The following is an 18,115-nucleotide window of genomic DNA, read 5'->3' as shown; positions in this document are numbered from 1 at the left end:
CCCTCCTCTTCCCTCCCTGCCCCATCTCAATTTTCTGTTATCTAGACTACTACTTTTTAATTAAAAGATGCAAGTGGAACCAGCTGTCATCCTCTCCCTTACATGTAGCCTAATTTGAAATGTCTTCCTAAAACAGGTTGAAATTTGCCTTCATTTCTGCTCTAAACACATACATGTTATTAATCGCAAAGTGAGATCAAAAAGCTATAACATAATCTGTCTAAATAAATGGTAAAATAATTAGATTTCATTTTCAAAGGCTCAGCTGTCTGAGCCCATTGGTAATTTATACTCTTTCTTCATTCCTCTACCGCTCAGACTTTCTTATTGTGCAGGACACCAGTAAATGAAACCAAATGTTTCCATGGCAGCCTGTCTGTGGCATCTCTGCAGCCCTACATCAAACAGAGTGAGTTGCTGTAGGATTCAGATAGGCTGCAGAGCACATGGAAAGCCGACATCTCAGAAAGCATTGGTATCCCCTCTTCTTGGTGGGTGGGGATCAGCTGAGGTAGGAGGGGACTGGTAAAAATACACTGTGTTTGGGTTTTTTTTTTTTTTCCACCCAGTTTTCTCAGTCATGCTGCCGCTGGGACCTGGGCAGTAGTTGGGTGTCCCATGCTGTAGCCGCTGCTACGCCTTTGTGATGAACCTCTGGTGACTTCCTCCCTGATGGAGACCCCGTTTTCTTAATGGGTTTCCCCGCGTCCTCAGGTGACTTCAGGGTAGCATACCTGAGTTGAAGTGGTGAGAAGTTTTATTTCCACACATTTGAAACCAGGGCTTATAACATGGACAGAGGCAGACTGGAGTGAACGGGTCCCTTTCTGCCCTGCACAGGTATGTGCTGAAACTCCTTTTTGGAGGCAAAATGGACATGAAATAAATGGATTTTCAAATAGGATGGAGTATTGCGTTTCGGATGATTTTTTCTTTTTCCTGTTAAAAAAGTGAGAGTACACGGACGCTTCTTTAAAAAATAAGTCGTTAAAGACGGTCATAGGACAGGCTTGAAGAATAGAGAACAAGCAGACTTACTTCTGCTCTGCCACCACTGCCAGAAATGAAAGGAGAGTGGTGACTGACTTCAATGCTGCATGTGTTTCTTTTTCTGGTTTTCCAAACCTGGCTTGCAAGACCACCTCTGGAGGAAAAACCCTTCTGTGTTTCTGTATGGCAGTGGGGGAATGCATGGCCCCGTTGTCCCCCTTCCCGCGCAGTGTCTGAGCTGACCCCCAGGAGCCGTCTCAGCACGGACCTGCATGGCACTTTTGCACGGGAAGTTTAATAACATTGAATTTCTCATCCGTTTTGAGGTAGGCTTTAAGGTCAGGAAGGAAACCTCTGTAATAAGATGCACTCTGCTTTCTGAAGGATACAGTTTCAGTTACCCCCTGCACATTTTAATTGTTTAATGAATTCCACACAGTCTCTTGCAAATGGCTTTACATGTGAAACTGATTACTGAATGCAAGAGGGAATTTTTTTAATAAGTCTTTTCCTTTTGACCTACTCGTTGCTTACATTTCAGTTAATTTAATATGAAGAGCTTTGTTTTAGGTTTTTGTTCCTTCCCCGGGACGTGTTTCAGTAAATGTGACTGGGTTGAGATGCATTGTCGTCGTTACACAGAATGTTTTCTGTCCCCAGACCCGCTAATTAGGGCTGACTTAGATTAGCCAGGGGATTCAGTTAAGATCTATGTTACCTGACACATGTCAGTAGGAGTCTCAGTATTGCCTGAACGTGTTCCAGCTGAATAGAGTTAATACACAACTCTTCTGGCTTGTTTTTTCCAAATACTGTGTGCAGCTTTTTATGAGTTAAAGTACTTGTCAATTCAGAAAACATAATGTTCTGGAAATCGATACCCATGTTGTCCAGCTCATAGTAATCAACTGAGAGGCTGAGCAGAAAAAGGCTTTTTGCTTCAGTTTGGTAATTGAAACAAAAATAAACATGTTAGAGCTACCTTTTTAGTGTTTTTTTAATTATTATTATATTTTTTTAAGGTTTTTCATTGAAGCTAAAGAAATCTAAATTTAAAAAAAGTCACTTCAGGTTGAGCCAAGCTTTTTGGAAATGCCACAAGGCGGAGGGAGGATGCTGATGTGGCACTTGTGGGGCTGGAGCATTTCCTCCTCGCCAGGAGAGGCTCAGGTCCCCCAGCTCCCCCGCAGCTCCTCGTGGCTGGGAACATCTGGGCTGCGTGGTGTTCAGAGAAAAGGTCTCTTACAACCTTGGTAGGAAAACACACCTAAGCAATTAGACAGCTGGGGTCTCTTGTATTTCCTCCCGTTAATATGCAAGTATTTTACAGAGACTGAAAGAGAACCAAGAATTAAACCCAAGTCACTCCTTCAGATGTCGAACCAAGTAAACAGCAGGTTGGGCTTCAAATCCCAGCTTTTGGCACAGCAGAGGACATGGTTGCAATCAAAATAAATGCCAAAAGTTTAAAATAACAACAACAAAAAATATTTGTATGTGTCTTCTCCACATCCATTTTCTGCATCTAGTCCTCTTATCTCTTGCCTTTCGTTAATAGTTTCTGAAAATGATTTGGGCAGTGAAATGATGGGTTTAGCAGACAAAAATCTTCATTTTGATACTTTGGAGGCACCAGCCATTTTTCATAATGGTGAAAACTATTGAGAGAGGTCGACCTACGTTGACAAATATTTTCAGCTGCCCCGAAACTGCATTTTCTAGGGAATAAATGATTAGCTGAAAACTTCCTCATGAAATGTTGCCTCCGGTTCCCTCCTCTTGGTGCACCAGTTGGACACGAGCCAGGCAACAAGAGCTTGTTCTCCATCTGGCGAAGTTTTTAAAAATTTTTTGGTCATGCACACTCAAACCCAGGTACTGCAAGGCTCTTTGCTGGTTAACCTGTTTGCAGGAGCCCAGGAGAGGATGACCTTTTACCCCAGACAGATAGAGGTCTGTTGGCTCCAAGGGTCCTGTCCTTGTCACCGTCCTTCCTGGTGGCTTCACCAGGGTGAGACTGCATCAGTCTCTCAGTGTTTGTCTTCTCCAGGTGCATCGCCCAAGGTGGTCCTCACCCCAGAGAGCCTGCCGCTTCTTACTGGGGTGCCTGGTGCAGCCAGCACCCAACCTCCGCACGCGTTTTTAAGCGCTACTGGAATATAAATCACAAACAGTGGATTAAGGGCTTTGCTTACCCTTTTCCCTTTCCCAAATGGTTGCTCAGATTTTAAAGCCTCCTGCTATTTCTGGACAGTGTGGCCATTCCCCCATGCCCATCCTCCTAGAGAAGTTGCTGGTTTTCCTGTCACTGCCCGGTCACGCTTCTGCCAAGCCTCTCTGCATTTTGTCATGTTCCCTGACCCATTTCTGTGTTACTCAAGCGCCTGTTACCTGCTCCAGCTCCCCCCCAAGCCATTTGAATTCATCTCCGTTGCTAGTTGCTCCCATTTTATAGGTGCCATCCCCACGTTAACACTTAGAGTTACTGTTTCCAGACCAAAACTAAGTAAATGTTCACTTTATTATCGTCCCCTAAAAATATTAGCTGTCATATAAAATTCTAACACCTCATATGGGTGATTTTTTTCCAGCTGAGCCCCATGCAGTGTTCGCTGGGCTGCTTTTGTGTTTTCTTATCCCTGTCTGTTGATACAGTGAACAAAATATCAGAGATAGGACTGAGTGGTGAGGAAGTACCTGCTTGCAAAGCAAAGCTTTGACAGGCAATGAGGTTTGTCTCTCACGGTTTATCTTGCTCGGACAGAAATGGTTTTGATCTGAAGTGGATAAAACTTGGGTGTAGCTTGAGAATAGGCTATATTATTTTTCTTGACAAGCCCAGCGTTGATGGTGTGATAAGGTACCCCAAATCTAAAAGTCATGCTGCCTCTCCTGCCTCAAGAGCATCTTTCTGTGCTATGGTTTCTGTGTGATGTGTTTTGGGTTTGTTTTTTTTTCACTCCAGCCTGGCAATGTAGGTCAGGGAGAGCTCTGTGGCTTTTAAATTCATATGGCAAGATTACTCTGTAAATCAGACTGTGTTGACAGTAGAGCTTTTTTCAGCTGAAAATAAACAAAATGTTTACGGTTGATTTTTGCTGATAGATGCCAGTAACTATTTACGGTACAGGTAGCGGTTGGTTCCCCTTGCTGTGTCGGTGCTAGGCTTGTGCATAGTTAGCAGTTACACAGGAGAGGTGAGTGTTTGCTGAGCTCATCCAAGTATAGGTAGCATAAAGAAAATATTTATATTTATAACCCCCACTGGAAAGCTTCAACTGCTGTATTGAATCCCAAGAGACCTACTTGAGTTACCGCAGAGTGTCTTGCAGGAGGCAGTAGGGCAATCAGGAGGCATTAAGCCAATGGATCAGCTGCATGTCTAGTTAAAATCTAAGCCCAAACAATCTGTGTTCCTAAGAAGGCTGAACAAGGGGGGTACTTTCTCTGTTGAAAAGCCTCCAAAATCGTGGAATACGGTTTATTATTTTATGTCAGGATTTAGCAAATGTGTGAGACTAATCAACGTGCTGAGAATTGAACTGCTGTTTGAGAAATAGTATCCGCTGTTTTTTTCTTCTGTTGGAGAGTAGTGCTTGTAAGCTGTTACCAGATCTCAATTTTTACAGTATGAATTCTGTTGACGCACTTGGGATGCCCAAAACATCATGTTTGACAGGTATTTCTGTAGCTGTTGTGCATATGCCACCATGCCACCATGGCTGTTACGCTTCCACGTATAAAGACATGCTCCAGAGTATTTATTATTTCTCAGGTGCCCCCTTTTGCTGTTTTGCATTGCCATGAACGAAGTGCCTGCTTTATTCCTAAGCATGAAAACTATGTAGCGCGTACCTCGGTACACTTAGAGCTCCTATGACGCCAGTGCTGGTGTGATCTCTGCTGCTGATGTAGAAGGCAAAAACCCTAATTTGGTTTGATGCCAGAATCGCGACTAGGTCACCAATCTTCTTACTGGGATTTAGCAGTCCCCTGGGTTTTTTTAGATTAGTGCTGGCTTTTTAGGATTGCAAGCTCAAACGGCATTAAAGAAGGTTGCCCCGATAAAAACTATATCATGTTATACAATGTCTTTGACACTTGGTGCAGGTATGTAACTATAGCATAGATAGTGTTACGTATTTATCTAAATGCTTGTATTAAATACTTAGGAGATAGGTGTCAGAAAAGGTTATTTTCAGGAATGGTAATACATTTCAATGTGCTATATTACAATAAATATCAATAAGCTGATAAATTATAGTACTACCATGATGGGGGAAAAAAGAAAATGATCAGTCGTCACTATATGTCAAAATACCTTCTAGGCTACTGTAAGTTTTCTTACGTGGTGTTCATTTATCCATGCAGAGAAGTATGGAACAGAGTTCTAAATTAACAAGCAGATAGGCAAAATAATATTGCAGTTTTTATTTCAGAGTATTAGAATATGTTGGTCACCTACTGGGATGAATATGCAGGTTCACACATAAAAATGTCAATAAAGAAATAGAACATTTGGAGAGCTTGTATTGGCGTGCAGCTTTCAGGAAAAGCATTTCTTTATATGAAGTATATTCACATTGGGGGGAAAAAGAAGTCTTTTTAACACAGCTTTTATTCAACTACATCTTTCTGAAATTGCCTAGCTCTTAGTTCTTCCCACATTTGGCTAAATTGTTTCTTCAGTAGATTGTATTTGGAACTGTGACCTGGGACTTTTCCAAATGCAGTTTACTAGTGAAGTTTCATTAGTAGCTATAATTAAGTACATAAAAGATTAAATGGTATTTCCTTTTGACAACCAAAAAATGAATGTGTTTTGCTTTGAACCTTTTATTTCATTGCCTTTATTTTCTTTGCCACCTGAAAGGCTGGCAGAAAGGTCTTGTTCAGTATCTCCTACACATGCTGGCAAACTGCATACAAACTGGTTGAGAGTATTATGTCCATCCAAGGGATACATGTGTCCTCATAAATGTTCATTTATAATACTCTACATATGCCAAAACCAAGATTTTTCCCTAAGAAACATAAAATAGTTGGAGTAAAAAGGCTGGATGAGTTCATTTTTTTTTATCTTTAAGCTTTTCTCTGTTTGTCTGTGTGGGAGAGGGGAGTAGGGTATTTGTTGTTTGCTTTGTCACTTCGTATATCTTACTGCTGTCTTTGGTGTACAAGGTTGTACTGGTAACTTCAGCAAAGTTTTTGTTCAGTAGCAGAAGTGACTTCCTTTAAAATGTTTTGTATAATGCCTAAAACATCACTCTCAACGCACTGAACTTCCAGATAAACTAAATGTTGATTTTTCTGGAACTGTCAGTGCCATTTTCGGCAAGCACAGCAAGGGATGTAGGGGCCTAAATTCCAGTGGTTAAGTCATGTTGGGCTTTTAAAAGCTCTCATCCTGCAAGTTATACATGTCGTCTCTAAGATGTACTTCAGTAAACCAGAGGAAAACTTGCTGATTTTCTGCCAGTTGATGCTCCAGGAAATATTCTCCATCCCATTCTTCTTCCTGGATGCTCCCCACTTAGCTTCCTGCTGGGGACTTCAGTTGCGAAACGATAGATTTGAAGAAATTAGGGGTTTCTTTTCTCCTCTGTTACCTTTCTCCTTCATCTTCTTTTCCCCGTGGAGAGAAACTGTGGAGAAGTGTAAACAACACAAAAGCAAATCCTCTGAAAATGCAAAATCCAAATGTGTAGAAGTGAAATGAAGTTAAACTTCTTTGGAATGACTTCTTCCATTTATCTTCCTTGGGAAAAATAAACCTTCTGCTATTTTTTTCATCTTCTAATCAAGATTTGTTCAAAAAACACATTCTCCCTATTTGGAAATTTTCTGGCCTAAAGTGCAATGATTAGCTTCTAGAATTGTTCAGTTCAGCCCTTCGTATCTTGACCAGCTCAAACTCTTTCAGAAAAAATATGGGCAATGTCATAATATGTAGATTTTAATTGCATTTGCAGATAAAAATGTGCCGCTTACCAGAATGACTGCGTGATTTTAGGACCTCTGATTGACTCTCTGTAGATGGAGGAGCACTGTGATGTGGTCACCAGCTCCTCTGCATTTGGAACCACACTGAATGTTCACTTACTAATAAATTTGTATATGTTTGTGTATGCGCATATTACGTGCATTAAATTATGCACATATTTGCCTATGCATATTAAATTATGTCATATTTGTGATGGTCAAATCGCTCCCCAGAAATGGGGTTCTCAGTACAAAAGTGATCTTGGAGGCTTGCATACGCTTGAACTTGCAAGTAATAACTATTTGTGCAAGTAATGTTTTTTTCCGGGATTGGGCATATTTTTGTGTAAACTGGGTAATTCATGAGGAAAGAATGAGAAACGTGTTGTCAGGAGGCTGGAATTTCAGTGGCTTGGAGACTCAGCTGGGGGAATTCGTGGGAAAAGAGTGCTCACTGCGGCAGTTACAAAGTATTCCTGACAACCACCTAATCATTTACACTTGTTTGTGTTGTAAGAATAATTGCAGAAGCTGCAACATGGGAAGGGAGAAACTTCCCCGTGTGTATGCTAGTTATTTGTTGCCATGTATGTTTTAACTTTTCTGTGTGTTTTCCTTGCGTTTGCACAGAGGAGGCCAACATGTGGCCCATGCAGTGTAGAAACCAAAGTGTTGACCAAGCTTGCAAAATGCAATTTAAATTGAAACAGTAAAATGAAATAAAATCAGTGATCTGGACACAATTGGAATCTTTTTCACCATGCACATTGCAAATGAAAAAATTAGCTAATACTTCCCCACCAGAAGGACCAGGGGAAAAGGAAGAGGTTAGTACAGCCACATGCCAAAATACATTACCGCATGCAAGGCTAGAGCCAGCCCACACATTTATACAGTGCATTGTTAAGATCCATTGGAAAGTGCAAATGCTAATTAGGAATGTGAACCAGATAACCTCAGCATCAGTTAAAGTCCAATTATTCCTACCGGGATTTCATGATACTAATCTGTTTGTCCTTCTTCCAGCAATCGTGCCCAACTAGAGTTATTACAGTAATTATACAGAGTTTAACACCAGGCTGGTGCTAGTGTGGCGTTGTTCACTTGCAGCTTGACAGCTTTTCTGAGGAAAGTGTGGCAATGTCGTGTTTGCATATGTATTTGCAAAACACAGAAAGATACGTGCATACTCTTTCCATTTAAAATCCAGGTCCACAGCTGTGATACTTGTTCGTCTTGCTGTGCTCCTTGACTGAGCAGAAAGTGAGGAAAAGTTTCAGTTCATTGGGGTGCCCTGACCTTGCAGTTACTATGCAGTGGAGATGTGATGGGTATTGGCAGCAAAAATAAATCCCTTTATAGCTGTTTGGCTGTGGGACTCTTTCTATCTTCAGGTTTTCCCTTGTCTGTAAAACTCGGTGCGAATGTGATCTCTTGTAATTGCTTTCAAACAGGAGTGGCATACCTGCATGCTGCAGACAGCTTCTTCCCCCAGCCCTTGCTCCTTGTTTTGCATCCACATGAGACTGCAGCATCGGATGCAAAAATAGAACCACTCTAAAATGCGACACTTTGGAGGTTGCAATGGCTTTCATTTCTAGGAAGCTGAGAGGGCTGTTTTCTGCTCTTCAGCTCCTCATCCTAGTTCTCTGTCAGTGAGAGGAAGGTAATCTGCTCGTGAGTAAAAATAGAGTATGAGAGTAGACTAACACTCTACGCTTTAATGAGGTATACGATGATTAACTCCTTAGCATCTGTGGAGGTACGCAGGGATCCCAGTATCAGCCGTGCTGGTTGGAAGGGACTGGGGAGGTCAGCTGAGCCAGCCCCTGATTTGAGCAGGGTGATGGCCGATGCTGGGTCAGGCCAGCAGTGGTATTGCCTGGCCAATGCCTTGAAACCGCCCAAGAACAGAGGCTCCTCAGCCTTGCTGAGATACTGGTCCCAGTGCAGCATTGCCCCTCCAGCGAGAAATTTGTCTGACAGAGGGTTGGATTCGATCTGGAAGAAGCCCGAGTGGTGACAGGTCCTCAGCACAGATGCCTCTCTGCTGGAATAAAGCTAGGAAAGATGGCCGGTCTGGTAGGTTGGAGGTTACCCAGCAAGTGAAGGTGTGTTGTTCAGGGTGAGGGTGCATCAGGAGAGAGGCTCAGGCTGCGTCAACAAAGGCAGGTGCCAAAATGCCCCACAGACAGTTGCAAATGGTTGTGTTTCAGGGGCAGGACAGGATTGCCGAACCATGAGCCACACCAGCTTGAAGGAGACGTTTCTGAGAGATGGTGTCTCCTGGCTTGGGGCAGCCAAGCCTACACTCTTGCACAGAACCAAAATTTGCCCCTTGGAGGTGGCAGTTCTGGATCCTGATAAATTTTCCTCTGGCCCAACTAGCTTCCAGTCTGGGAAGCACTGTCCAGCATATAACGTTTGAAATCTTCCCGATATCTTCCTTATATCACACTAAACAGCAAAGAGGGTTCCTGGGGTCTTACTAGTACCTGTGTGACAAGGAAGTTGGTGTCACATCTTTCTGTTACGTTGCTGGTTGCTCATTTCCCATATAATTTTTCTCGTTGCTTATCACAGTACAGTAACATACGGTTTTGGTAGCTTGATTGCTGCAATACAGGGTTTTTTATTACCTGAGGGTCCTGATGGACAACAAGGTGAACAAGAGTCAACGATGTGCCCTGGCAGCAAAGAAGGCCAGGGGCATCCTGGGCCACATTAGGCAGTGTTGCCAGCAGGCCAAGGGAGGTGATCCTTCCCCTCTACTCAGCACTGGTGTGACGCTCCTGGAGTGCTGGGTCACGTTCCTGGCTCCCCAGTACGAGAGAGACATGGACATACTGCAGAGAATCCAACAAAGGGCCACGAAGATGGTGAAAGGGACTGGAACATCTCTCCTGTGAGGAGAGGCTGAGAGAGCTGGGACTGCTCAGCCTGGAGAAGAGGTGGCTCAGGGATCTTGCAAATGTGTATCAATATCTGATGGGAGGACTAAAGAAGACAGAGCCAGACTGTTCTCAGCGGTACCCAGTGCCAGGACAAGAGGCAATGGGTGCAAAGTGAAATACAGGAACTTCCATTTAAATGGAAGAAAAAAACATTTTTACTATGAGGGTGGCCAAACGCTGGCACAGGCTGCCCAGGCAGGCTGTGGAGTCTCCATCCTTGGAGATAATTCAAAACCCGAGTGGACACAATCGTGAGCAGCCTTCCCTAGGTGGCCCTGCACGAGCAGAGGGGTTGGACTAGGCGATCTCCAGAGGTGCCCACCAGCCTCAGCCAATCTATGATTCTGTGATTATATTAATGTGAAATACATAATTTGTGACTGAAGTGACAACGTATCTGTAGCAAAGACTTGCGTTTTTTCACTTTAATAATGTTGGTTTATCATAAGTACATTACAGCTTATGGGCTTAATCATAATAAAGGAAAACTTTCTCATTATTTTTCTGCATTAAGAAATACCAGACATTGTACCCAAATGTTCACCAATGAGAATAATTGACTTTATAATAATCTTGTTACCCATGCAGAGCTAAGGTGGAAGTTCTTAATTTTTGAGCTCCTCACTCTCAGTGATGTACAATGTCTTATCTCGGTCTGGTGGTCTTGTTAAGGGGATGGGGGTGGGATGGAGGGATACGAGCTGAAGAAGCCAACATGAAGGGGTATGAGCATGGACTGTTTCTGGAGAAGCCAGTTAGGGGATGGGAGAGCCTTTTGTGGCCTTCGGCCTCCCAAGGAGGGAGAAGCTCAGTTCCAAAACCGAGGAGAAGCTGGTGAGGAGAAAGGTCGCTTCTCCTCTCCCTTGCGTGTGGGAATTGCTGGCGGGCACAAGCTTGCCAAGTTCACTGCTGCTGGCTCCTTTCACTGGAAGCTTGACCAGAAGGCTGTTTATTCCCATTCCAGCTTTGAGCGAGAGCCCTGGCCTTTATAGAGCTGCAGGGAGGAGGCTGTGAAAAGCATAAAGTTTTTGTTCCCGGACTTTTGTACTCATTTATACCATTCAGTCTATGTTTTGCATTCTTTCTGTTGTCTTGATTTCCCAAAGCTTAAGCAAAATGTCTCTTTTTCCACATCTGCATATTTCATTTCATCCTATTCATGCCTGAAAAATAGCTAGGAATATTTCTGGAGGAGACTCTTGCCATATTTACCTTTCAGAAAAACTCTTCTTTTACCAGGCCAGTATTTTCTAGCATAAAGTCTGATTATTTTTTTTTTTTAATCCACATTTTTTGGACTGCTGAGAATTGGTTGGCATTTTTGGCATTAACTTGTGATCCACAATAAGCAGCAGACTGTCAGTCTTTCATCACCTGAGATGATGAAAGATGCTTTCCACCCCAGAATGGTGGAAAGCAAAGGTTTAAGATGGGTTGAGATGTATGAATTTGTAACTTGACCTTTCTCTCCTCCTCCTCCTCCCATTCTCTTCCTGCAAAAGCAATGATACCCATGCCTTGCCTAGCATGCTTATTTGGGCGCACAGTAAAATAAAAGTAATTAACAAGAGCACGGGAGGTCTGTTTTTAATTATATATTCCTAACTAAACCTCTTAATTTCCCATGGATTAATGTAGTAGCCTCCCCTCACTGTCTTTTTGTGCAATGTTGTTTTAAAAAGAGGGTGTGCATGCTAATCCTGTGTGGGTACGAAGCAGCAGTGCTGCATGTACGCAGGTACACGAGGATTTGGAGGGCATCAGTGGTGGCTACACTGCCAGGCAGCCCCCACTCCCCAAATGACAGGAGCCCTCTAAATCCTGCTCCCACGGGTCAGCTCTGACCTGGGAAGAGGCGCTCTGGGAAGTGGCAGCAGCGAGGCTGCAATGTGAGGCTCATCTGTCTGGACACTGATGGGTGTTTCTGTGGACAGTGAGAAGGAAAGTGGTTCTGGTAAGGCTTCCCCTCAACCATCACCAGTTCACACCTGGTGTCTGGTGAAGAGAGGACCCCGACCAGGAAGGGCTGTCAGTTATACATGGTATTTCTGACGTCCTCTCGCAGCAGCGGCAGCGCTTTCCTGTATCCTGATGCAGCAGGAATTTTGTGGAAAGTGGCAGAGTACAACTTGGGCATCTTCCTACAGAAGGAGGAGGAGGATCCATTTTGTCATGGACAAAAAATGAGTCATGCACATTAGTCCAGGCTTGCCATACTTATTCTTACTTGCCCACAACATGTAGCCAAACAAGAAATCCTGAATGTTGGGGTTTTTTTTGGTCGGTTGTGTGCGCAGCCCCACACAACTGTTTCCTGTAATTCCCTATTAAAACAACGTACCTTCCAGCTGCTAGCTACTATTTCTGAAAGCTGACGTCTGTGTAGCTGCATGGATCGGCCACATAAAACAACTCCTGTGTTGGCTTCGTGTGGCTCTTACAATTAAGAGGATGTTGAAGTGTCACAATTCAAATATATGTAAGTGGTGCAGATATAGTGTTTCTCAAAGCAGGTATCCTCTAGAGCTGACCTGCTTATTTCTCTCCATTCAGTATAACACTTGGTTTGTTATCAAGTAGAAAAGCAAGAAATTTGGCAAAATACAGCATTGCTTGCTTATAGCAGTGTCATGGTTTAACTTCAGCCAGCAACTGAGCACCACACAGCCGCTCGCTTACTCCCCCCGCCCCGGTGGGATGGGGGAGAGAATCGGAAGAGTAAAAGTGAGAAAACTCGTGGGTTGAGATAAGAACAGTTTAATAATTGAAATAAAATAATGTATAATAGTAACAATAATAATAAGAAGAAGAATATACAAAGCAAGTGATACACGATGCAATTGCTCACCACCCGCTGACCGATGCCCAGCCAGTCCCCGAGCAGCGGCCCCCCCGGCCAGCTTTCCCCAGTTTATGTACTGAGCATGACGTCACATGGTATGGAATGTCCCTTTGGCCAGTTTGGGTCAGCTGTCCTGGCTGTGCCCCCTCCCAGCTTCTTGTGCACCTCCAGCCTTCTCAGTCGGTAGAGCATGGGAAGCTGGAAAGTCCTTGACCAGTGTAAGCACTACCTAGCAACAACTAAAACATCGGTGTGTTATCAACATTGTTCTCATCCCAAATCCAAACACAGCACTGTACCAGCTACTAGGAAGAAAATTAACTCTGTCCCTGCCAAAACCAGGACAAGCAGAAATGTGACTGTTTTGGCTTGAAGGCTCTGAGTTGGTTCCTCTGCACACCAGTAGTGAGATCTTTTTTATCCGCCTGATCCTCTCCATGGAGCATCAAGTATAAATCCACCAGCCGCTTATTATCTACTTCCAACTTTGGGGTGTGAAGAATTAGCTAAACATTTGTTTGAAATTATAAAGGAGCTGGGGTATATTTATGCTTCCTAGTACAGGGTGGAAAGCGTGTGACAGGCAGAACAAGGGCCTCGAGCTGTGTGCTCAAATGATACTGGAAGACACCGTAAATGAAGTTACAGCAATATGCTTGCAGTACGCTTCTGTGCCTGTTTTTTTCTCATCTGGAGAACACTTGCTAGACTCCATCAGCCACGCTCTTCAGTTTCCCCATCAATAAAAATGTAGAGAGTATTTCCCTGCTTCCTTTCTAATATACCATCAGACCCCAAGAGAAATACCAAATTTAACATAAATGAGGTTACGCTGCATAACTCCCTCCATCATCTCTCATAATGTTTTTGCAGGGTGTTAGGCAGCAACCCTCAATTCTTTTTTTTTCCTTTTCTCTTGGCTTGCTTACCACTTCTAAAATAGTTTGAGGCCAGCGTTGGGCTCCACGGGTTTGTTGGCATAGCTGTGTCAGCTTGGATTGTGAAATATCCATGCCCCAGCCAAGGCTGCTGGGCTGGCAGTGCGGTGCGGGCGCAGCTCTGTCAGCAGAGGCGCGTGAATTCGGAGGCGGCGTTCTTTCCTCTTTTGTGTCAGCTTCCTGCGCCGCGTTTGAAGCAAGTAGTGTATTTCCAGTCTGCTTCAAGTCTTGTGTATGCTACAGATAAAGAAACTGCGGCGCTGACATCAACTAAAATATTTATGTATGCGTGTGTTTGATACAGAGTGGGGAGATTTTTTCCTTCAGCTGAGTTGCACTTAGGGAAGCAGGCAGTGATGAAACAGTGGCCCAAATAATTTTTAACTGTTTATCATAATTAATGCATATCAAAGTTGGCACATGTAGCTTATAAAGAGGACGTTTCTCTCTGTGTTTGGTTTTTTGGAAAATTTTTCTCAGTGTCACATATAACACCGAGAACTAGGATGACCTGGATTTTTACCGTCCAATACGAGAGATGCTACAAAGCTTCTGCTAAGGGCTCTGGCTGTTGACAGTGAGAGATGTTCTCATCTAACGTGTGAGCAGTAAAGAAGGTTAGTGGGACACTGAAAAGCTGCTTTCTTACCCAGCTGCCTTCCCAGTGAGATACTAGGCTCTTTCAGTGATTTCAGTAGATTAGACAAAAAAGGATCCTGGAATCAGTCCGCATTGTTACCGAAGCAAGAAATATCTCCATGATTGGGTTTTCCTCCAGTGGATCGCCCCCGAGTCACAGCTCTGATAGTCCATGACCAGGAATATTTTGTACCGTTGTTTGTTGCTACTGTTGCAGACAAAGAACTCTCTGGTTTGCTGGGATAGGACCTCAGTGTGCATCTGAAGTTGCAATTTCTGAAAGACAGAAGAGATCTTCTAATTGAAACTTGAAACATGACATGTATTGACTTATTTTTAACTCCACAAGACGACATGAACTTTTATGGAAAGCAGATCTGCCCCATTCAGCAGTCTTATGAAGCTCCAGATCAATAGGTTTGAAAGATGGATGAGTTTAAACAAATAATTTTGGGGTTATTGATTTGAGAATTAAACAGAAAAGGTGTTACTCTAATGCTTATATTAGTTTATTTTGCAAACATGATTTTTTTTCCTGTTCATTTCCCACAGAAACGTTCCAGAGGTCAAGTGCTATTTGACAAAGTGTGCGAGCATCTGAACCTTTTGGAAAAAGACTACTTTGGGCTAACATACAGAGACACAGAAAACCAAAAGGTAACCCACAAAACTGTGGCTGGCCTTTGGCATGTGGACATCAGAGCTCCGCGAGACACCCCCCAGACAGCTGCAAACAGTTCAGAAGTTGTTACCTTCCTTGCAAAGTTCCATAGACATAGCTTGAGCTATTGGTTTTTGTAACTGTACCTCTCGAGAGCATCCCCTGTGTTTCCCTGGCTTCCCTCTGTATGGGCTATTTATGACACGAAAGAAGTTAATCATATAGCTGGTTCTCTTTCTAGTATGATTTATGTCATTACTGCTATAGATGGAAGTCAGATTTACATTCATAGATACACTACTAAACATACAATACTAAAATCCGGCTTAATAATACTATGGTTGGGATACAGATAGGCAGGAGTTGATTGACTGCTCCTGCTAACTGCTAAGGTAGAGTAAGGCTTTAAGTCTTGACTTGCTTTATCTGAGTGTTATTGTTGATTTGGCTAAAGACATAAGTCTTCAGAAGCAGTTGGCAGCAATAGTGAATCACATTCTGCTTGTCTGCATCTCAGCTTCAGTATTAAGCTGTGTATTAACAGTGCCCAAGATGATCTAATGTGCAGGTGATATATATATATTGTTTTGGACATGTTATGATGAAAGAGTATCAAAGGATAATGTAAAATATGCTGTGTGTTTCTGACATTTTAAGATAAACATTTTGAAAGAAACCAGTAACAAAACTATTTAGCAATATGTGCCATAGCCCAGCAGAGCTCACCAGGTGAAGGTATTTCATGCTTTGCATGGCCTGAAAGGTCTTCCCCGATGAAGCTGGAGCTGTTACTGCTTCTTCAGCTGTTTATGTCTTGTGAGAACAACAGTTCTATTTTCTAGGCTTCCCTTTGTTTCAGTTATATATGATACAAAAGAAATCAATTCTTTTTTCTCTCTTTTCCCCTTTCTTTACAGACTTCTAAGTGTAAGGATTTTGTTTCTGATTCAGAAAATCACTTAAGCAGACACTTGGTCTGTGCCCAGCGCAAGATAACACTTTAGCATATGCTTAGTTTTGAGTTGTGGTAGAAGTTAGACAGATGTTTAAGTGCATTTCCAGATAGGTGTGCTTTCCTGTACTGGAAAGAGGAGAATGTATTCATTATTAACAGGTGGTTTAGAAGTACTAAACATTTATAGATCGCCAGTTACTTTACAGAGCTAAACAGCCAAAAGAATACTACCTGCCACCACATTTATTGATCAATAACGTGTATCTTTTTAATATAAAAGTATTTAGCAATTCACCTCTATCCTCTGCCAGATAACTTCCAGCCAGACAATATGTGTGCCCATATCACATGTCACCTTTGAAAATAGAAATCCTGATGCATCTTTAATTTCTTGGTGCATAGTGTGCTTTCGTGCTCAGCAATAGCTGGAGCTCTTCAGGCTCATGTTTTGCACCACAGACAGGGTTTGGACAGCTGCAAATTGGTTGTTTTTGTTGGGGGGAGATTGTTGCGCTCTGCTTGTTTGATATTTCTTTAGTATTTTTTTTTCTCTGATACATTTGTTTATCTTCCTTTGGAGAAAGTGGAACTTTCCTAGGGGAAGCGAACTTTTTGTTCTGGGCTGTGTGAGGCATTTTAAATATTAATTTGATTCTGTTAGAGGACAAGGCAGCGGTGGCACCAAGAGACCCCAAGCTGCTGTGCACCTCCTCCAGGGGAATTTTGTCTGCTCCTTGGCATCCATGGAGTAGTAACATATCGCTGTGATAATTCCCCACCTCCTTGGCAGGGGTTTTGTCTTGCATAGTCACCGGGCTCTGCACAGTGTGGATGGGGGCAGCCCCGGTGCTGCAGTTCTGCCTCTGGTTTCCCCCTGTGCTCCCTCTGCCTCTGGGAAGCCTCTCGTGCCCACGCTGGGTTGCAAATGGGGTAGTACCCTGTGCCACGCTTGATTATCCTTTCAGCCCTTCCAGGATTAGAGCAAAAAATCAAACAAACAAAAAAACCCACCTTCTTAACAAGCTTGTAGAAATTTAATTTTCCCAGAAGATACTCTGGAAAAAGGTTTCTGTGGATTTATTTTACTAATTTCTTAAATTTTTTTATTTATTTCAAACCATTCAGCCCCTCAACGTCTGGGAAGGTTAATAAAAATCCTGCTTCTACCCAGGGCCGCATCTTGAAAGTTAGCGTTATCCCTGCCTACTGCTGCTCCAAGGAGAAAGGGGTGGCAGACCTTCACGTGTTCTAGCTTTGACTCTTAATGCTGTTTTAAAAATAATGTTTATTGTGTTTTCTAATTCAAATTGAAAAAAGGAAACATTTTCTTTGCAGAACTGGTTGGACCCTGCCAAGGAAATCAAGAAGCAGATCCGAAGTAAGTTTGTTACCATTTGTGTGTTTATTTCAGGGGGTCTGGAAAATTTTCATTCTGGTGTATCCGGACCCCAAAATCTACACAAAAAAGTGTCTCCCTCCAAACTGCTATCTGTGTTTGTGAAGACATTCGACCCCTGTGGCGCCGAGCGGGGATGCGAGAGGCGGAGGGGGCTCCCCGGCCCACAAGCAACATGTCATGGGCACCATATGCCTGTCACTGCCCAGCCCCTCTGATCCTCTGGGCTTGTTCCTAAACCACTGGGGTAGCTCGCCACTCTTGGGACGAAGGGCCCGTCCCACCGGGGTGCCCCCAGCACCAGGGGCTCGGCAGCCCCCTCACCCCGGCCCCTTGCCCCGGCCCCGCTGCGCACAGGGTGAGGGGACAGGTGGGATGGGGCCACGGCCCCCTTCTCGATGCCTTCCCTCAGGAGAGCGTGCTCCCCCCTGGGGCAACAAAGCCTATTTCACAGTCTTCTTTTGCATCCTGTCCCGAGTCTCTGGCAAAGGAATTACCTGCATCTTTTAGGTATTTTACCCCATAATGAGTGCAGGAGGTTACTGAGACTCGTAACACATGAACTTGCATTGCTGAAAACAACTTGACATTTGCAGAGATGCAAAAACCTGAAGTTTGACATTAAGCAACATAACCTTAGGGACTAGGTCACGTCTATAAATTATTTCTTTGCATTACTGATATTTATATCATATCCAGGAACGCTGCTCGTGCTCCATACTGAAATACTTCACTGATGCAGAGATAGCACTCTATCT

At 43.4% G+C, this 18,115-nt stretch overlaps 1 protein-coding gene across 23 annotated transcripts in view; it reads left to right on the top strand.

The window, feature by feature from the left end:
• Positions 1-18,115, top strand: part of EPB41L3 (erythrocyte membrane protein band 4.1 like 3) — a 152,709-nt gene that overhangs the window by 94,782 nt on the left and 39,812 nt on the right. For all 23 annotated transcript variants that reach the window (XM_076329925.1, XM_076329914.1, XM_076329913.1 and 20 more), the window contains exons 4-5: positions 14,898-15,002; positions 17,297-17,339. In XM_076329925.1, the coding sequence (XP_076186040.1) occupies positions 14,898-15,002; positions 17,297-17,339 (148 nt within the window). The remainder of the gene's footprint in view (positions 1-14,897; positions 15,003-17,296; positions 17,340-18,115) is intronic.

This window comes from Aptenodytes patagonicus, chromosome 2 (genome assembly GCF_965638725.1).
Source record: "Aptenodytes patagonicus chromosome 2, bAptPat1.pri.cur, whole genome shotgun sequence".
Lineage (NCBI taxonomy): Eukaryota > Metazoa > Chordata > Aves > Sphenisciformes > Spheniscidae > Aptenodytes > Aptenodytes patagonicus.
The sequence above is the reverse complement of the archived record's forward strand: the minus strand, read 5'-3'. Positions and strand labels throughout refer to the sequence as shown.